The following is a 21,583-nucleotide window of genomic DNA, read 5'->3' on the forward strand; positions in this document are numbered from 1 at the left end:
TTCTTAATTCCTTCTGGGACAGAACTTACTCTAAATGAGAACAGATGGCTCAGAGCTACCTTAATGTATCACATTAACTGTAGACTACTGTGCTTGGGATGGATGCAGAGGACACAGAGCAGAGTGCTATTGACCTACTGCTAAAAGTGTGACTGGTGCCATTTTACCTACAGAGAACATCAAATGTCACCAGCAGAACCACTAACTTAAAAACCTTCCCTTCCCAGAATGCATCAAGGAAGCAATCAAATTCTCAGGTTACATCTTTGGGTTTTGTTTGGTTGGTTTTTAGACCTTCCAACACTTCAAGTATGTAGAAAACATAAAGGCCATTGCCCCAGCAAAGGAGTAGAAGAATAGAATTTACTGATCAAAAAACATCAGACAAACATGGCACAAAATGCATAATTACCTAAGCCTGTTTGCAGAAGAAGCACGGTGCAAAGCAGCAACGAGCAGATGCAAGAGAGCCAAAAGCCCAAGACAGAAAGCTGCTCCCCCATCCCTCCTTGTCCCCCTCCCCCATCCCAGTGGGAAAAAACAACACCCAAAGAACCCAGAACACAGAGGCAGCAACAGGAACAGGAAGCTTCCCATGTTACAATCTGAACTTCACAGTATCACAGTATCACTAAGGTTGGATCGAGGATCATCGAGTCCCACCTGTCACCACAGACTGCCTTGTAATACTTTGCTCCAGCCAGCACTTTCAATTGTGAAGCAGGCATGGTAGAATAGAATAGAATAGAATAGAATAGAATAGAATAGAATAGAATAGAATAGAATAGAATAGACCAGACCAGGTTGGGAGAGACCTTCAAGATCATCACGTCCAACCTATCATCCAACACCACCTAATCAACTAACCCATGGCACCAAGCACCCTGTCAAGTCTCCTCCTAAACACCTCCAGTGATGGCGACTCCACCACCTCCCCAGGCAGCCCATTCCAATGGGCAATCACTCTCTCTGTATAAAACTTCCTCCTGACCTCCAGCCTGAACCTCCCCTGGCACAGCCTGAGACTGTGTCCTCTTGTTCTGGTACTGGCTGCCTGGGAGAAGAGACCAACCTCTGCCTGTCTACAACCTCCCTTCAGGTAGTTGTAGAAAGCAATAAGGTCACCCCTGAGTCTCCTCCTCTCCAGGCTAAGCAACCCCAGCTCCCTCAGCCTCTCCTCACAGGGCTGTGTTCCAAACCCCTCACCAACTTCGCTGCCCTTCTCTGGACTCGTTCCAGCAAGTCAACCTCCTTCCTAAACTGAGGGGCCCAGAACTGGACACAGTACTTGAGGTGTGGCCTAACCAGTGCAGTGTACAGGGGCAGAATGACCTCCCTGCTCCTGCTGGCCACACTGTTCCTGATGCAGGCCAGGATGCCATTGGCCCTCCTGGCTGCCTGGGCACACTGCAGGCTCATGTTCATCCTACCATCAACCAGCACCCCCAGGTCCCTCTCTGCCTGGCTGCTCTCCAGGTAGTAGGAATAAGTGCAGCAGGTTCAATTGAACCCATGACAGAGGCAAAGAGTGTGTTCAAGTCTCTGGATACACAGACTGCTCAGCTTTACAGAAGGTGTAAAAATGCCTAACAGAGCTTGGCTGGTTTGAAAGTGGTTAACTTAAAACTTTCTACCCACCACACCACAAACTCTTGCAGGCTATCTTTCTTACAACTTTTAGGTTCCATTTTTATAATTCAATTAAATGGTCTAACTTTAGATCAGGGTTTTATTTTTTCATTTCTAAGCCCTTAGAAGCACTTTCATTTCCTAATTACTTGAAAGGAAACAAGAGGGAGTTGAACACGAAGTTATCTCATGAAATCCATTCCATTCCATTCCCCTTCTAGAGCTTCCTAGGAGAAAGCAGTGAGAGGATGCTAAACTAAGGCCCCACACGGTCCCAGCAGAGATGTACATGAGGAAAAATTACTTCACAGAGAAAGAATAGAGATTTGGGTGCTGAAGAAAAGAGGTTCAGAAACCAGATTAATTGTGCAGGAGAATTAATCCTCCTGCTAGGGAATGAGTCAGAATCATTTTAATCTTCTGGTTTTTCTTTCAGTATGGCAAGTAGTTTCCCACTGACAATGACAAGTTTTCCACTGCTGGTTCCTATTAGAGGCTTTGAAATTCAAGAGGTGCTATCACTCTACTTTTCATTTTGTGTTAGGAGTTACTTGTAATAGAATAAAATAAACCAGGTTGGAAGAGACCTTCAAGATCATTGTGTCCAACCCATCAACCAATCCAACCCACCTAAACAACTAACCCATGGCACCAAGCACCCCATCAAGTCTCCTCCTCAACACCTCCAATGATGGTGACTCCACCACCTCCCCAGGCAGCCCATTCCAATGGGCAATCACTCTCTCTGTATAGAACTTCTTCCTGACCTCCAACCTAAACCTCCCCTGGCACAGCCTGAGACTGTGTCCTCTTGTTCTGGTGCTGGCTGCCTGGGACAAGAGACCAACCTCTGCCTGTCTACAATCCCCTTAAGGTAGTTGTAGACAGCAAGAAGGTCACCCTCGAGTCTCCTCTTCTCCAGGCTAAGCAACCCCAGCTCCCTCAGCCTCTCCTCACAGGGCTTGTGTTCCAAACCCCTCACCAACTTTGTTGCCCTTCTCTCGACTCGTTCCAGCAAGTCAACCTCCTTCCAAAACTGAGGGGCCCAGAACTGGACACAGGACTCAAGGTGTGGCCTAACCAGTGCAGTGTACAGGGGCAGAATGACCTCCCTGCTCCTGCTGGCCACACTCTTCCTGATGCAGGCCAGGATGCCATTGGCCCTCCTGGCTGCCTGGGCACACTGCAGGCTCATGTTCAGCCTACCATCAACCAGCACCTTCAGGTCCCTCTCTGCCTGACTGCTCTCCAGCCACTCTGACCCCAGCCTGTAGCACTACATGGGGTTGCTGTGGCCAGTGTGCAGATCTTTGGCTTTGCAGCAAAGGGGTACAGAGGAAAGATCCTTCACACTTCTTTCCATGATTTCAGTTCTGTGTTTATCAAATTGTGTTCTTTTTTGAAGTGCTCTGGACTAACTGAGGAACAGCTTTGCTCTGCATGGCTAAACATAGGCAAGTTTTGGTCTTTAATAAGGGCTTAGGTAAATAATCTCAAATCCCAGCTGGCCTTGTTAAAGCAACATCATAAATTTTTTACACTTCCTTATAAGTTTTGGAAAAAGCAAAAAAATTATCTATGTCTCAGGCTGAGCTCATGCTGACTAATGTGGCCTTAGGGAAGGGACTGCTGAAATTCATGTGTCTAGCCATTAGAAATGGATTTACAGATGCAATTATGATAAATCAGCACAGGTTTATGAAGTAATGATTCATTTTTCAAAAAACAAAAGTAGTCACAGAAGAACACTGCAGATGTGCAGAAGCAGTGCTCCAGTGCTGTCAGGCTGCTGTGACACGTTGGTCCTGTGCGCCGTGAGCATGCTGGGAACTAACTGCATCACTTAGTTCATAGTATCATAGTATCATAGTATCAGTCAGGGTTGGAAGGGACCACAAGGATCATCCAGTTCCAACCCCCTGCCATGGGCAGGGACACCCCACACTACATCAGCCTGGCCACAGCCTCATCCAGCCTGGGCTTAAACACCTCCAGGGACAGGGCCCCAACCACCTCCCTGGACAACCCATTCCAGGGTCTCACCACTCTCATGGGGAAGAACTTCCTCCTCACATCCAGCCTGAATCTCCCCACCTCCAGCTTCATTCCATTCCCCCTAGTCCTATCACTACCTGAGATCCTGAGAAGTCCTTCCCCAGCCTTCTGGTAGGCCCCCTTCAGATACTGGAAGGCCACAATGAGGTCATCTCGGAGCCTTCTCTTCTGCAGACTGAACAGCCCCAACTCCTTCAGTCTGTCCTCATAGGAGAGGTGCTCCAGCCCTCTGATCATCCTCGTGGCCCTTCTCTGGACACCTTCCAGCACCTCCACATCCCTCTTGCAACAGGGGCTCCAGAACTGGAGGCAGTACTCCAGGTGGGGTCTCCCCAGGACTGAGTAGAGGGGGAGGATCACCTCCCTCGACCTGCTAGCCACACTTCTCCTGATGCAGCCCAGGAGCTGATTGGCTTTGCGGGCTGCAAGTGCACACTGAGAGCTCATGTTGAGCTTTTTGTCCACCAGCACCCCCAAGTCTCTCTCCTCAGGGCTACTTTCCAGCCAGTCCCTGCCCAGCCTGGATTTGTGCCTGGGATTGCCTCGACCCAGATGCAGGACCCTGCACTTGCTCTTGTTGAACTTCATGAGGTTGGCTTGTGCCCACCTCTCCAGCCTGTCCAGGTCCCTCTGGATGGCCTCCCTTCCCTCCAGCCTGTCTGCTGCACCACACAGCTTGGTGTCATCAGCAAACTTCCTGAGGGTGCACTCAATGCCACTGTCCATGGCACCCACAAAGATGTTGAACAAGACAGGTCCCAGGACTGATCCCTGAGGGACTCTGCTTGTCCCTGGCCTCCACTGGGACATGGAGCCATTGACAGCCACTCTTTGGGTGTGGCCATCAAGCCAGTTCCTTACCCATCTAGTGGTCCACCCATCAAACCCATGTGTCAGCAGTTTGGAGACCAGGATGTGGTGCTGGACAGTATTGAAGCCTTTGCTCAGCTCCAGGCAAACAACTTCAGTTGCTCGCCCCTCAGCTATTAATTTCCTCACCTGTTTTTGGTACACAGTGACCTGATTAATGAGCAGGGAAGGGACAGCTGATGAAAATACTGGTCCCAGCTGTTGGCCCTGCCTGGACACCTGAGCTGCCCATCCTTCATTTCCTAAACTGCCACGGTTCACGGTGCGGTGTCTTTAAGCAATCCAAAACTGGCAACCATTTACCTTCGGCCATATGCTCCAAGCCGCAGCAGTTGAGGACTTGTCAGGCAGCTCAGATGTCTGTGCCGCAGAGAGAGGGTGAACAGGTGGTACAGGAACAAGTCAGCTAAGACTGCAGTGGAAAAGCAAGGCTGGCTTAAGCAGGGCAATCCAAGTTCCACACCTAGGCAGTGCAGAGAGAGTGACAGAGATCACAGAACCACAGAAACATTCTGGTTGGAAGAGAGAAACACTCAGGTTGGAAGAGACCCTCAGGATCACCAAGTCCAACCAGAAAACCTACTCTGTAAGGTTCACCCCTGAATCATATCCCCAAGCACCATATCCAAATGACCTTAAAACACATCCAGGCTTGGGGACTCAACCTCCTCCCTGGGCAGCACATTCCACTGCCTGACCACTCTTGCCCTGAAAAAATGTTTCCTAATATCCAGTCTAAACCTACCCAGTGGTAGCTTGAGGCCATTCCCTCTTGTTCCATCACTAATTACCTCTGAGAAGAGAACAGCACCAGCCTTTCAGGTAGTTGAAGACAGCAATGAGGTCTCACTTCAGCCCCTCCTTTTTCAAACTAACCATCCCCAGCTCCTTCAGTCACTCTTCATCAGATTTATTCTCCAGGCCCTTCACAGCTTCGTTGCTTTCCTCTGCACTGGCTCCAGCATCTCCACATCTCTCCTGTATTGAGGTACCCAAAATTGGACACAATGCTCAAGGTGTGGTCTCACCAGAGCACAGTACAAGGGGACAATCACCTGGAGAAGGCTGAGGGGAGACCCCATTGCTCTCTATAACTACCTGAAAGGACATTGTGGAGAGGCTGCTGCTGGTCTCTTCTCCCAGGTAGTGACAGAACAAGAGGGGATGGCCTCAAGCTGTGACTGGGTAGGTTTAGACTGCACATTAGGGAAATAATTTTCACAGCAAGTGGTCAGGCCTTGGAATGTGCTGCCCAGGGAGGTGGTTGAGTCACCAGGCCTGGACGTGTTTAAAAGTGGTTTGGATGTGGTACTTGGGAATATGGCTTAGAGGTGAGCTTTGTAGGGTAGGGTTATTGGTTGGACTTGGTGATCCTGAGGGTCTTTTTCAAGCTGAATGTTTCCCTGTGATGCTGTGTGATCAGTGATGGCACAGCACTGCTCTTGCCCTGTACATAAAGCCCTGGACTACCTGGACGTTCTTGTGCACATTACTCCTACCAGCTGTGCCACATGAATATTTGCATATGCTCCATAAACCTTAATTCCCTTTTTAAGACCCATTATACCAAGCAGGGGCCCATTCCTGAAGCTGAAATGGATTCTCAGAACAATATAGAGAGGAAAATGTTTTCTGGCCTCCGATTTATAAATCTTTGGGTAAAATGAAATCACTTCCACGGTGCTGCTGATACTCCACACAGAAGCACTCTCAAATAGCAGGCACTCAAAACCACTAAGCCTGAATCCAAAGGGAGAAGTTATCCTGATGCAGAAATAAAAGCTGTAATCACTGTTCACAAAAAGCTCTCAGCTTGCTGCTCTAAAGTTTTGAGGGTTTTATGATGCAGCAACTTCAGGGGAGAAGGAAATTCAGGGCTTCAAGATGCAATTCCATGAAGCCAAAGCAAAGTAAGGAACACCGCAAACACAGAACTGGTTGGCCCTGAGAATTCACTGACAGCAGAATGTATGATTCCTACACACACAATCTAAAACTTTGCCACACAAAAGCCTAAACCACCAAAGTTAGAACTTTACATATTTGTCCTTGCCCACTGAAATCATAGAATCAATAAGGTTGGAAAATACCTCAGAGATCATCAAGTCCAACCTGTCACCCAACACCTCATGACTCCTAAACCATGGCTCCAAGTGCCACATCCAATGCCTTTCTGAACACCTCCAGGGACAGTGACTCCACCACCTCCCTGGGCAGCACATTCCAATGACAAATGACTCGCTCAGTGAAGAACTTTCTCCTCACCTCCAGCCTAAACTTCCCCTGGTGCAGCTTGAGACTGTGTCCCCTTGTTCTGGTGCTGGTTGCCTGGGAGAAGAGACCAACCCCTTCCTGGCTACAACCACCTTTCAGGTAGTCATAGAGGGCAATGAGATCACCCCTGAGTCTTCTCTTTTCCAGGCTAAACAACCCCAGCTCACTCAGCCTCTCCTCACAGGGCTGCGCTCAAGGCCTCTCCCCAGCCTTGTTGCCCTTCTCTGGACACATTCAAGTGTCTTGATGTCCTTCTTAAACTGAGGGGCCCAGAACTGGACACAGTACTATCATAGCTCTATCCTCTGAAGTACTGGTCCGAAAGCAGACCCAAGATCAGACGCACCTCCACACCCTTCAATGTTTCCATGTATCTATCACCTCTGTAAAGTATTTCTCCTCCTGTCCCAAACCCCTGACTGGCATCAGACTGCACCTTTCAGAACTCCTTGCCTCACTGCTCAATCAGCTATTTTAAGAGAACCCACCCACCTGTGGTGTCAGTTCTCTTACCTTGATAGCAGGAAAGAATTCAGGAAGGGAACAGGAACAAAAGATGTGAAACAAAGCAGATACTTCACACTCCACTTACAATCACATCTACTCATTTCATCATTCCAGACACAGCACAAGAAATTTATTACACTACAGAAATCACCTTAAAGACAGCACAGAAGAGGGAAATGTTGGTCACTCCTCAGTCAGTCATCTCTGGCCTGCGTGCTTCCATGAGTTTTCTACAGACAAGAGTTGACTGAAACACTAGGAAAAAGCATTCCACTTCAGATGCAGAAATAAGTGGAATAGGACACAGTTTGGTGCTTTTATGGGAGCTGAATTACCCTAGAGTCATATACAGAATGAAAGTCATTCTTGGGACAAATAAGCAACATTCTGGAATACATCAGAAACAGCTTCAGAAGCAGCTCACTGTACAGGGACTGTAATAAAAGCACTGGGACTCTGCCTCCAGGTTTCCAGCCACAAACTCAATTTTCCAGCTTCTCCTGCTCCTCTACAGCAAATATAACCAAACAAAAACCTGGAAGTGGTGTTTTTCAATTCTGAAATGATAAGCAGCAAACTCTTCACTCAGGAGAAGGCTTCTGCAAAGGCAGTAAACCATTCAAAGAGACTCTAGATGCACATGAGATAAAAAGCTACGAGTGACTTTTTGACAGAGCTTTGCCTAGCACACTGCTATAAAGGGAAAAGTGTCATTTTCCTCTCACTGTGACCTCACATATATTCTCTGAGATCAAGTTATGGTCAAATTGCCATGTAGCCATACTTCCTATTTCCTTCACACATTTTTATAGCACTCTCACTTCAGCAGTATTTGCTTTTATCACTCCCAGCAGTCAAGGTTGTTTGCATAAGGTGCTATTTGCCAGGACCCTGATAGTTTGGAAGGAAGATCTCTTCTGTCTGCACAGTAGATTTGTAGGTGAAGAAAATGAGCCTTGCTGGAAGTGGAGGGAACCAACATGATCTGCTGGAGGGTAGAGAGGCTCTGCAGAGGGACCTCGACAGGCTGGGCAGATGGGCAGAGTCCAAGGGCAGGAGATTGAACACATCCAAGTGCCAGGTTCTGCACATTGGCCACAACAACCCCATGCAGTGCTACAGGCTGGGGTCAGAGTGGCTGGAGAGCAGACAGGCAGAGAGGGACCTGGGGGTGCTGGTAGGCTGAACATGAGCCTGCAGTGTGCCCAGGCAGCCAAGAGGGCCAATGGCATCCTGGCCTGCATCAGGAAGAGTGTGGCCAGCAGGAGCAGGGAGTTCATTCTGTCCCTGTACACTGCACTGGATTGCTCAGCCTGGAGAAGAGGAGACTCAGGGGTGACCTTATCACTCTCTACAACTACCTGAAGGGGGGTTGTAGACAGGCAGATGTTGGTCTCTTCTCCCAGGCAGCCAGCACCAGAACAAGAGGAAACAGTCTCAGGCTGCGCCAGGGGAGGTTTAGGTTGGATGTTTAGGAAGAAGTTCTATACAGAGAGAGTGATTGCCCATTGGAATGGGCTGCCTGGGGAGGTGGTGGAGTCACCATCATTGGAGGTGTTCAGGAGGAGACTTGATGGGGTGCTTGGTGCCATGGGTTAGTTGTTTAGGTGGGTTGGATTGGTTGATGGGTTGGACACAATGATCTTGAAGGTCTCTTCCAACCTGGTCTGGTTTATTCTAAATAGAGTTTATTCTAAATAATCACATACACATCACCCAGAAATACCTAAGCAAGAACAGGGCAGAAAATGTATCAGGCATCCTTCTCTAAGGGAACTCAACTACATTCACAACATCCTTTTTTTTCATAGGTGACAAGGAGAAATGACAGCAGAGGATTTCAACTGATTTGTTGGAGGATTGCTCATACAGCTCCCACAAGGCTGGAAGCCTAACAATGGACAGACCTACCCAGCACTCATGCAATCACACATACAACACATCTAAGTGCTTCTAGACCTGCTTCAGAGCTGAAGGAGTGAGACACAAATCGATGTAACATTTAAAGGCTCCCCTAAGGAAGATCAGAGTAAAAGGGCTTGACAAGAACTGCACTCTAAATAGCATGTCTGGCTATACCTGCCTGTGTCTTAACAATTATTTAAAAGCTACTGAACATTTTTATACAACACAGTTTAAGACACAGGAAATATGCAGAGCACAACTTAGTATCATAGTATCATAGTATCAGTCAGGGTTGGAAGGGACCACAAGGATCATCTAGTTCCAACCCCCCTGCCATGGGCAGGGACACCCCACACTACATCAGTCATTGGAGGTGTTCAGGAGGAGACTTGATGGGGTGCTTGGTGCCATGGGTTAGTTGTTTAGGTGGGTTGGATTGGTTGCTGGGTTGGACACGATGATCTTGAAGGTCTCTTCCAACCTGGTTTATTCTATGTATTCTATGTGTATGTATATATATATATATACTGTTTAAAGAAAAATTCTTTGCCTTTCTACTTCCAAGCCAAACCCAAATTATTTCTTGGTGGATTTGTTTCCCTCCCTTTTATCCCCATCTATAATGGGGAAGAGGAGGGGGGGCAAATGGGGGAGGGATTCTCAGCCTTGCCCCCATCTGAGCTTTTAAGCCCCAGTTAAGGCACAAACCACCACAGTAGGGTGGTTGGGCTTGATGATCTCCAGAGGTCCATTCCTTCCCCTAACATTCTGTGATTCCATGGCATATTCTCAGTTTGCTCCTATTCCATCTCTCTGTTGCTAGCCTGCACACTGGAACACGAGAGAGGCTTCTTCCTTTCACAGACAGCATGAGATGGGCCATCAGTACACCTCAGGTTGGAAATCACATTGCCACAGCCAACAGGGAGAAGGGTTCTGAACAAAATCAGGATGAAATTTGAGAAAGGATAACTGCACAAAAGGCTGTGGATTAGACTGGGAAGTATTTGCCAGTCAACAGAGATGAGCAAATTGAACAAGAATGAGCATGTTGCTGTTGAACAGGTAGGTGCCACACAGGGAGTAGTTACCTTCTCAGCATTGGTCACCTCTTGACACCCAGCCCTCATATGTTTATAAACATTTATTACATCCCCTCAGAGTCCATGAAAACAGACTGAAGTAGTGCTCTTTAATAGAACTATAACAATGGGAAAGCTTTGGCTTCTGAACCTTAGAAAGAAGCCTCTGTTCTTTCTCTTCTGTTTTTGCATGCGTCCAGAGACTGGACAGGGAAGATACCAATTACTGTCAGAGGAGAATTAACACCTCAGTTATGCCTTCTGCTCACTGCAAAATCCCAAAGATAAATACAAAGCAATCTTCAGAAACAAGTGATTTGTAACAAGTCTGTCTGGGGAAAGGGAAAGAGCTGAATATAATCTCACAGTAAAATTCTCCTGCTGAGAACTCCATTCAAGAAAAGCAGATGTGAATGTCAGGTTAAGTGATTAAGTAGCTATGACTTTTAACTCAATAACATGCCAAAGTAACTGAAGATGTGTTAAGGCAATTAAATCTCCTCAGTGATAAGGAATTGACACTTGAAAAGCAAAATTGTTCATTACTCTTTGGTGAACCTTAGGAGTGGTAAGAAAAGTATCTTTCATTTTACAGCTGCTGGTGGCTCTTACAGTATCTCCCATTCTGAGAACATGCAGTTTAAAGGATAATACTCCAAAATCTCTGTTGGATCACTAAGTAACATTTAGCCTGTTTAGGTTCTTTAGGCTGGAGAAGCAGAGGCTCAGGGGAGACCTTATTGCTGTGTACGACTACCTGAAGGGAGGTTGTAGCCAGGTGGGGGTTGGTCTCTTCTCCCAGGCAACCCCCAAGAGAACAAAGGACACAGGGAGGTTTAGGCTGGATGTTAGGAAGAAGTTCTTCCCAGAAAGAGAGATTGGCCATTGGAATGGGCTGCCCAGGGAGGTGGTGGAGTCATCATCACTGGAAGTGTTTAGGAAGAGACTGGATGAGGCACTCAGTGCCATGGTTTAGTTGATTAGATGGTGTTGGGTGATAGGTTGGACTTGATGATCTCAAAGGTCTTTTCCAACCTGGTTAATTGCATAGTTCTTGGATATATACTTACAGCTGAAAATGAAGGGATAGCTTTGCCTGCTCCTCTACAAACTTTTCTCTACCTTTAGCACTTCTTAATTCCTTCTGAGACAGAACTTACTCTAAATGAGAACAGATGGCTCAGAACTTCCTTAGTGTATCGCATTAACTGTAGACTACTGTGCTTGGGATGGATGCAGAGCACACAGAGCAGAGGACACACAGCATCAGAACAAGGGGACACAGTCTCAAGCTGCACATGGGGAAGTTTAGGCTGGAGGTGAGGAGAATGTTCTTCCCAGAAAGAGTAATTGGCCATTGGAATGTGCTGCCCAGGGAGGTGGTGGAGTCACCATCCCTGGAGGTGTTCAAAAAAGGATTGGACGTGGCACTTGGAGCCATGGTTTAGTTAGTCATGAGGTGTTGGGTGATAGGTTGGACTTGCTGATTTCTGAGGTCTTTTCCAACCATAGTGATTCTATAATTCTGTAATCACAGAGGTGTCCCAATGCCAGCTTCTGAAGCTACTACATCAATAAAGGTAAGTTTTCTCTCCCACGAATAACATTAATAAGGTAGCATGGCCTTTCCTCTAAACAGTAGAATGTTGTATGCTCTCCCTATGCTAGAATTTATTTCAGCTGTGCAGTATGGAATGTGCTCAAAAAAATTAAGAGGATACACTTGGCAACATTCAAGATAAACACTTTCTGAATGAATCACATGCTCTTCTAAGGTGTGTGTTTCTCCTATGAAAATATTTAAGTTCTTATGCACATATTAGCTTGTCTGCATGGGACAACATTTGTCTTGTATTTTTATGAGAGCTTGGGCTATAAATTGCTAGTGTACTGACTGAATCTAGAGGGAATGCCCTACTCTGCCCTGGTGAGATCTCATCTTGAGTACTGCATTCAGTTTTGGGCTCCCCAGTTCAAGAGGGACAGGGATCTGCTGGAGAGGGTCCAGTGGAGTATCACAGTATCACAGTATCACTAAGGTTGGAAGAGACCTCGAGGATCATTGAGTCCAACCTGGCACCACAGACCTCATGACTAGACCATGGCACCAAGTGCCACGTCCAATCCCCTCTTGAACACTTCCAGTGATGGTGACTCCACCACCTCCCTGGGCAGCACATTCCAATGGCGAATGACTCTCTCAGTGAAGAACTTTCTCCTCACCTCCAGCCTAAACCTCCCCTGGTGCAGCCTGAGACTGTCCCCCCTTGTTCTGGTGCTGGTTGCCTGGGAGAAGAGACCAACCCCCTCCCGGCTACAACCACCTTTCAGGTAGCTGTAGAGGGCAACGAGGTCTCCCCTGAGCCTCCTCTTCTCCAGGCTAAACAACCCCAGCTCCCTCAGCCTCTCCTCACAGGGCTGTGCTCAAGGCCTCTCCCCAGCCTTTTTGCCCTTCTCTGGACACGTTCAAGTATCTCAATGTCCTTCTTAAACTGAGGGGCCTAGAACTGGACACAAAGATGATTAGGGGACTGGAGCACTGCCTGGTGAGGAGAGGCTGAGGGACCTGGGGCTCTTTAGTTTGAAAAAGGGAAGACTTAGAGGGGATTTAATAACTGTTTATAAGTATCTGGGGGCTGGGTGTCAGGAGGGAGGGGACAGGCTCTTCTCTCTTGCTCCCTGTGATAAGACAAGGAGCAATGGGGGTAATAGAGTAGAGTAGAGTAGAGTAGAGTAGAGTAGAGTAGAGTAGAATAGAATAGAATAGAATAGAATAGAATAGAATAGAATAGAATAGAATAGAATAGAATAGAATAGAATAGACCAGACCAGGCTGGAAGAGACCTTAAGCTGCAGCACAAGAGGTTCCACCTTATCACAAGGGGGAACTTCTTTCCTGTAAGGGTCACAGAGCACTGGAGCAGGCTGCCCAGAGAGGTTGTGGAGTCTCCTTCTCTGGAGACTTTCAAGCTCTGTCTGGATGCTTTCATCTGTGACCTGAGCTAGATTGTATGGCCCTGCTCTGGCAGGGGGGTTGGACTCGATGATCTCTTCAGGTCCCTTCCAATCCCTGATATCCTGTGAGCCTGTGAATGTCTTCTAGTTAGTTGCCATGAGGTGTTAGGTATTAGGTAATAGACTGGACTTGATCTCTGAGGTCTTTTCCAACCTGGTTGATTCTGTGATTCTAAATTGTAAATACATGCACACCCCTTTACATCTCTCATCTAGTTCCAAGAGTTTAAAGAACAAAGAGCAAAACCAAACCACTATTTTAAGTGTGCCCTACAAAACCCAATGCTTTCTCTTCTATCACTGCAGAAACAAAAGCAGAGAATTATGCTAAAATCATCCCCTGTCACTGCAAACGCTGCAGCCACTGCTTAATCAATATTCTGCTCTCTTCTCCCAGGCAACCAGCACCAGAACAAGAGGACACAGTCTCACGCTGTGCCAGGGAAGGTTTAGACTGGATGTTAGGAAGAAATTCTTCATAGGGAGAGAGATTGCCCATTGGAATGGGCTGCCCAGGGAGGTGGTGGAGTTGCCATCACTGGAGGTGTTCAGGAGGAGAGTTGATGAGGTGCTTGGTGCCATGGTTTAGTTGATTAGATGGTGTTGGATGATAGGTTGGACACAATGATCTCGAAGGTCTCTTCCAACTTGGTCTATTCTATTCTATTCTATTCTATTGTGTTCTGTTCTGTTCTGTTCTGTTCTATTCTTCTCTTTGCTGTCCAACAGGTAAAGGCTTTAACATGCTAGGCAGCACATGTTTTTCAGAATGTAGACTTCAATGACTGCTGAAATCAAATGTTTCATTTATGAGGCTTCCAGAAGACCTGGACACATCCAAGAAAAACATTTCCATGGTAGTGCACTCAACACCTTCCTCTTCTCTTTTCCCTTCTCTCAGGGCCCTTTTTTTTGAAGTAACTACCAGTGGACTGCAAACAAGTCCAAGTCAAACACAGAGAGGCTGATTAAGACAACAACAAACCTCTGAATAGCATCTAGAAAGGACTTTCCTTTGGAGAATGTGCTACATGCTGAGCATGCTTTATTGATACAGCATTATTCATGGTGTTCTGCTAGGCTACATGCACAAATATCTTTTACCAAGGACACTGTTAGATGCATTGCCCATGTATACACAGCTGATCAGTACCCTTAATTTATTGTGACAACACCTGTAGGACTGAAAATAACTCGGCATAAACAAATTCTAGCCCTGTGAACAGCTCTTTCACTTGCAAAAGCAAGCACAATTTTAAGGCAAAAAAGGTCAGGCCTGAAGCTATTAACTATTAATTACACTCGCCCTCGACCCTCTTGGCTTCAGCTATACCAAAGAGGTCCAAATTCTTTGCTGTGGGAGTGCAGAGAGTGTTATTCACGTAAATATCTTGTGTAACAGTTTGAGGATGGATGCCTTTAAGAACCACAGAGTTAAGGACCTCCAGGAAGAACAGAAAGGTCCAGGAATGGGCTGGAAAGTGTAATCTATGTTATTTGATTCCCATAAGCCTGCAACCCTTTATGAACAGGCATCAGATCAGATTTTTACACAAAACACAGAAACTGAAGGTGAGAAGAAAGATACAGTTAAATTTACACATCATTCAGGAGTCAGCTCATGCTCCTCATCTCCCCCTTAAATTTTCCTCCTCCCTGAATTCCATCACATGGAGTTATGGCTCCAAAGTCATATGTTCTGCGACCAGCACTCACTGACCCTCCATAGGAGTCATGGCACAGTATCACAGTATCACCAAGGTTGGAAGAGACCTCGAGGATCATCAAGTCCAACCTATCACCACAGACCTCATGACTAGAACATGGCACCAAGTGCCACGTTCAATCCCTTCTTGAACACCTCCAGGGATGGGGACTCCACCACCTCCCTGGGCAGCACATTCCAATGGCTAACAACTCTCTCAGTGAAGAACTTTCTCCTCACCTCCAGCCTAAACTTCCCCTGGTGCAGCTTGAGACTGTGTCCTCTTGTTCTGCTGCTGGTTGCTAGAGAGAAGAGACCAACCCCTTCCTGGCTACAACCACCTTTCAGGTAGTTGTAGAGACCAATGAGGTCTCCCCTGAGCCTCCTCTTCTCCAGGCTAAACAATCCCAGCTCCCTCAGCCTCTCCTCACAGGGCTTCCAACTTCTGCCACCAGAGACAGAAATACAACCAGTCTCTGAACACGCAGTGAGTTAGCACAGGGAAAAAAGGATAAATGAAAAGCAAATCACTCCCCTGAGCAAAAGAGACAACTTCTGTTTCTATCACACACCTAAGTTATTATAGTACCATAGTATCAGTCAGGGTTGGAAGGGACCACAAGGATCATCTAGTTCCAACCCCCCTGCCATGGGCAGGGACACCCCACACTACATCAGGCTGGCCACAGCCTCATCCAGCCTGGGCTTAAACACCTCCAGGGATGGGGCCCCAACCACCTCCCTGGACAACCCATTCCAGGGCTTCACCACTCTCATGGGGAAGAACCTCTTCCTCACCTCCAGCCTGAATCTCCCCACCTCCAGCTTCATTCCATTCCCCCTAGTCCTATCACTACCTGATAGCCTAAAAAGTCCCTCCCCAGCCCCTACAAACAATATAACTCTTTGGCCTACATTTTAACATCATAGTGCAAAAGAACTCAGCAAGCAGATTTTCTCTGGTTTTAAGAGAGATCAAATACTCTTTGCCTGGCATTTTGCTTTAATGAAAATTAATTGGTACAAAGCAGGCAGTTTCAAAGAGATACATCTCTGAGATTGTTCTTTGGCTGCTCAAGGAACTTGCTCTGAAATGCAAACCAAACCAAAGATCAGAACCTGAGGTGACAAAAAGCTGTACTTACTCCTTATTCCTGCTTTTAATGCATGGCTGGTAAAGGACTTTGACAGCATTCCAGGTGCCCACTGATCCAGAGTTAGGCATGAAAGTATCTCCAAACAGTGTAAAAACTTCATGGGAGGAGGAACTTCCTAAGGATTCCACCAGCAACGTGTCAGAATTCAAGAGCCATATCTGTAAAGGGAGAAATGATTGATTATACTGCAGACCACACAAATCCCAGTTTGTTCCTTCACCCTGATCCTAACCCAAGTGATACTAAAGGCACAGTCTGACAAAGTTTCTAGGTAAGTGTTAGCAGAAATAAATTGACATTTCATTATTCAGCACAGTCTGCACAGCCTCTAGTGGGGGAAAACATGGGTTAATACAATAAACTGATGCCTGATTTATCACAGTCAGCTCTCAAGATCTTAATTCTTCCGGAGGTGCCTCGTTTTGTGGTGGCAGTGTATTCCCAGCGAGAGTAACAAAAGCAACAGTCCCAAGTCATCTTTCAGTACCAAATGGATTGTTTTCTTCATAGTATCACAGTATCAGTCAGGGTTGGAAGGGACCACAAGGATCAGCTAGTTCCAACCCCCCTGCCATGGCCAGGGACACCCCACACTGGATCAGCCTGGCCACAGCCTCAGCCAGCCTGGGCTTAACCACCTCCAGGGATGGAGCCCCAACCAGCTCCCTGGACAACCCATTCCAGGGTTTCACCACTCTCATGGGGAAGAACTTCCTCCTCACATCCAGCCTGAATCTCCCCACCTCCAGCTTCATTCCATTCCCCCTACTCCTATCACTACCTGAGATCCTGAGAAGTCCTTCCCCAGCCTTCCTGTAGGCCCCCTTCAGATACTGGAAGGCCACAATGAGGTCACCTGGGAGCCTTCTCTTCTCCAGACTGAACAGCCCCCAACTCCTTCAGTCTGTCCTCATAGGAGAGGTGCTCCAGCCCTCTGATCATCCTCGTGGCCCTTCTCTGGACACCTTCCAGCACCTCCACATCCCTCTTGTAATAGGGGCTCCAGAACTGGAGGCAGTACTCCAGGTGGGGTCTCACCAGAGCTGAGCAGAGGGGGAGAATCACCTCCCTCGACCTGCTGGCCACACTTCTCCTGATGCAGCCCAGGATCTGATTGGCTTTGCGGGCTGCAAGTGCACACTGAGAGCTCCTGTTGAGCTTCTCATCCACCAGCACCCCCAAGTCTCTCCTCAGGGCTGCTTTCCAGCCAGTCACTGCCCAGCCTGGATTTGTGCCTGGGATTGCCTCGACCCAGATGCAGGACCCTGCACTTGCTCTTATTGAACTTCATGAGGTTGGCTTGTGCCCACCTCTCCAGCCTGTCAAGGTCCCTCTGGATGGCCTCCCTTCCCTCCAGCATGCTGAGGCTGCACTAAATGCCACCATTCATGTCACCAAAGAAGATGTTAAACAGGACTGGTCCCAGTACTGATCCCCGAGGGACTCCACTTGTCACTGGCCTCCACTTGGACGTGGCTGTAACAGACCCTTGCCTGGGAAAATCTGTATCAAATTTGACAATGAAACTGGCATTCTTCAGCCAGTCTCATTGCCCACAGCCACTGATGGGATATTCATTGGGGAGAGTTTGAAAGGTCTGAGCTTTTTGCATCACATTATGGACCTTATCTAATCTTTGTGTGATTGTGCATCAGTGCTCCCACTTGGATTCAGGTCTTTCATGCTAAGCACTGTACAAAACATTCAGTGTTTTCCTGTCCTCATAGCCTGCAGTAGTGAAGTGCTCTGAGTTACCTATGGAAATCAATTTTTACAAGTCCTGAGCCAGTATTAAATGTTTATATATGAAATATTCATCACAGAAAACAGGATTTATGCAATGCTGCTCACCAGAGAGCAATCCTCTGCTTCTCACAACCTAATCAGCTCCAAGTAAAACAAGTTACATGATGTCAGGTAGCAGACACACGATATCCCTTGTGGAGGGAGAAAGGCACTGTTAACAGGACACAGAGTAGATGTCATAACTGAATGTGACAGTCACAATTTATCAGAGCCCAAGGCTCAGAGCATTACAGTGGAAGTTTCATAAAGGAGGAATGAGATATATTGATAGAGATGTCTTGGGAGGGGATGGGAGGAGGAGGAGAATCACTTTAGCATATGCACAGAAATGATGGCCAGCAACTGCACTGGGCTTAGCAAGGGACTGTTCATCAGTTTTGCTCTGGTAACTCACTGTACACATTCACAGCCCATAGTGCAAAGTATATCTCATTAGCTAGGCCCATTAGACACAGTGCTTTAAGCCAAGTGTCAAGGAGGTGCTGGAGAAAATGGGGGGAAAAGAGAAATGTCCCTGTACCGACAGGCCACTGCCAACACACCTAGGCTTAACTAAATTGAGGTAGAGGTTGGTCTCTTCTCCCAGGCAGCCAGCACCAGAACAAGAGGACACAGTCTCAGGCTGCGCCAGGGGAGGTTTAGGTTGGATGTTAGGAAGAAGTTCTATACAGAGAGTGTGATTGCCCATTGGAATGGGTTGCCCGGGGAGGTGGCGGAGTCACCATCATGGGAGGTGTTCAGGCGGAGACTTGATGGGGTGCTTGGTGCCATGGGTTAGCTGTTTGGGTGGGTTGGATTGGTTGATGGGTTGGACACGATGACCTTGAAGGTCTCTTCCAACCTGGTTTGGTTTATTCTATTTATTCTATTGGTTTATTTAGGGAACAATGCAGCAACAACTGTCTGCTCCTTTCAGAATCATTCTGCAACTTGTTTTAGAGAAAGCAATCGAATGAAGCTGCTGAAGGGGCCGGAGAACATGTTTCATGGTGAGTGGCTGAGGGGACTGGGAATCTTTTTTCTGGAGAAGAAGAGGCTGAGATGAGACCTCATTGCTCCCTACAAATACCTGAAAGGTGGTTGAGGTGAAGGTCAGCATTTTCAGTTTAGCAAGGACATCAAGACACTTGAATGTGTCCAGAGAAGGGCAACAAGGCTGGGGAGAGGCCTTGAGCACAGCCCTGTGAGGAGAGGCTGAGGGAACTGGGATTGTTTAGCCTGGAGAAGAGGAGGCTCAGGAGTGACCTCATTGCCCTCTACAACTACCTGAAAGGTGGTTGTAGCCAGGAAGGGGTTGGTCTCTTCTCCCAGGCAACCAGCACCAGAACAAGAGGACACAGTCTCAAGCTGCGCCAGGGTAAGTTTAGGCTGGAGGTGAGGAGAAAGTTCTTCACTGAGAGAGTTGTTAGCCATTGGAATGTGCTGCCCAGGGAGGTGGTGGAGTCACCATCCCTGGAGGTGTTCTAGAGGGTATTGGACATGGCACTGGGTCTAAGTCATGAGGTCTGTGGTGACAGGTTGGGCTCGATGATCTTTGAGGTCTCTTCCAACCTTGGTGATGCTGTGTGTGATACTGTGTGTGATGCTGTGTGTGATGCTGTGTGTGATACTGTGTGATTCTCCCAAATAACTAGCAACAGGATGAGAGGAAATGGCCTTGAGTTGTCCAGGGGAGGTTTAGACTGGATATTAGAAAAAATTTCTTTACTGAGTGAGTGCTCAAGCACTGGAAGAGGCTGCCCAGAGAGGTGGTGGAGTGTGTTCAAAAAAGGTGTGGTCTGGGCACTTTGAGACATAGCTTAGTGATCATGGTGCTGTTGATTGATCATTTGGCTTGTTGATCTTAAAGGTCTTTCCTGACCAAAACAATTCTGTGAGTCTTTGAAACTATTTGCAACATGATCCATCAGCAGAGATACTTCCTTCTACCATGTGAGTTTGATATGTGGCATCTGACAACAACAGTCTGCTGCTTGTTCAAAGCATGCCTGTGTCTCAGCAGCAATGCAAGAGATCTGCATTAATAATTTAGCACACAATACAGAGAAAGCAAATTAACCTTTGCAGGTGAAAGGAGACATAGGCCATGAGAGAACTTCTGAACTGCATTTGCTTCTTTAGGTAATAATTTCCTTCTTTTCCTCATGTATTAATTATTTTTTGAACTTGGAATCATAGAATTGTTACAGTTGGAAGAGACCTCAAGGATGATTAGTTCCAAAACTCCCTGCCATGGGCAGGGACACCTCATACTACAGCAGGTTGTTCAGAGCCACATCCAGCCTGGCCTTCCAAACCTCCAGGGATGAGGCTTCTACCACCTCCCTGGGCAACCTGTGCCAGTGTCTCACCATCCTCATGGGGAAGAACTTCTTTCTAACATCCAATCTCAATCTACCCATTTGTAGTTTTGATCCATACCCTCTAGTCCTATGACTACCCAACACCCTAAAAAGTCCCTCTCCAGCTTTCTTGTAAGCCCCCTTTAGATACTGGAAGGCTACAAGGTCTCTTTGGAGCCTTCTCTTCTCCAGACTGAACAGCCCCAACTCTCTCAGTCTGTCCTCACAGCAGAGGAGCTCCAGCCCTCTGCTCATCCTCATGGCCCTTCTCTGGACATGTTCCAGCACCTCCAGATCCCTCTTGGAATAGGGACTCCAGACCTGGACACAGTCCTCCACGTGGGGTCTCACCAGAGGGGAGTAGAGGGGGAGAATAACCTTCCTCGGCCTGCTGCTTTTGGTCTGGATGAGGAAAGATCAAAACTTGGTGTGCTGGCTCAAAGAAAAGTCTATACATGTTATTTGTGGCTCACATAGCTCCAGTTTGGACCTGTCCTTTCCACTATGTTATTCACAGTGTATAACCTTTCCCTCCTCTCTACCACTTTGTACAGCACAGCCTGCACAACTCAGTTCATTCCATATTAACTCCAGCAAGAAATGAACCTTTACAGAACCATAAAGATTAGAGCTCATGCATGGTGCAGATTGATGACCTTTTCTGCAATGACAGCATCAGGAGGAAGCATTTGTTTGGGTGTTGGGTTATTCTTTGTTGGCAGATTTTACATTGCTTGTTTGGTTTGGGTTTTAAATCACCTCGTCAATAGGCCTGAAAAACAATCTTAGGAGAAAAGCTGCCACAAAACTCAGTTACATTTTATGGCACTTGATGCAAACAGGTGAAATACTCTGATTTACATTCTGTGATGCTTCCTGAAATCCCTATCTGTGTCACCAGCAGCAATGTGTGGACAATTAAGCAGCAATTCACATGTAGCAGGGCCAAGAAAAAAAGCTGCTGTTCTTCCTTGCTAGTTCTTTCCCATTTGCTGCAGACTCTACCACTGCTTGTGTCATCACACAAGTCAGTAATGCAAACATCTCTCAGTGCAGCCTCTTTGTCCTCATATGCAGTCTGTTCAGATCAAGCTCTCTGAAGAGAGTTGGGTAGACCTGTCTCCAGGAGGTACTCATTATCTCACATCTTGATCATGCCAACAACCCCATCTGTCTCCAGCCTTGACAAATGCAACCTTTTTCTCCCTGCAAGACATGGTCTAAGCACCTGTGGTG

The 21,583-nt window shown here is 47.2% G+C and overlaps 1 protein-coding gene across 2 annotated transcripts in view; it reads right to left on the bottom strand.

The window, feature by feature from the left end:
• The window catches only part of UBE3D (ubiquitin protein ligase E3D), a 130,680-nt gene that overhangs the window by 71,919 nt on the left and 37,178 nt on the right, over nucleotides 1-21,583 (bottom strand). Inside the window, exons 8-9 of one of the 2 annotated variants that reach the window (XM_068148726.1) lie at nucleotides 16,188-16,357; nucleotides 4,890-4,966 (exon numbers count right to left, since the gene is read on the bottom strand). In XM_068148726.1, coding sequence (XP_068004827.1) covers nucleotides 4,957-4,966; nucleotides 16,188-16,357 — 180 coding nt within the window. In that variant the 3' untranslated portion in view covers nucleotides 4,890-4,956. Of the gene's footprint in view, nucleotides 1-4,889; nucleotides 4,967-16,187; nucleotides 16,358-21,583 lie in introns of those variants that run through there. The other variant, XM_068148717.1, reaches the window with a different exon arrangement.

Source organism: Melanerpes formicivorus, unplaced genomic scaffold, assembly GCF_026170545.1.
Source record: "Melanerpes formicivorus ecotype bairdi unplaced genomic scaffold, bMelFor1.0.p_v2 SCAF_2, whole genome shotgun sequence".
Taxonomy (NCBI): Eukaryota; Metazoa; Chordata; class Aves; order Piciformes; family Picidae; genus Melanerpes; species Melanerpes formicivorus.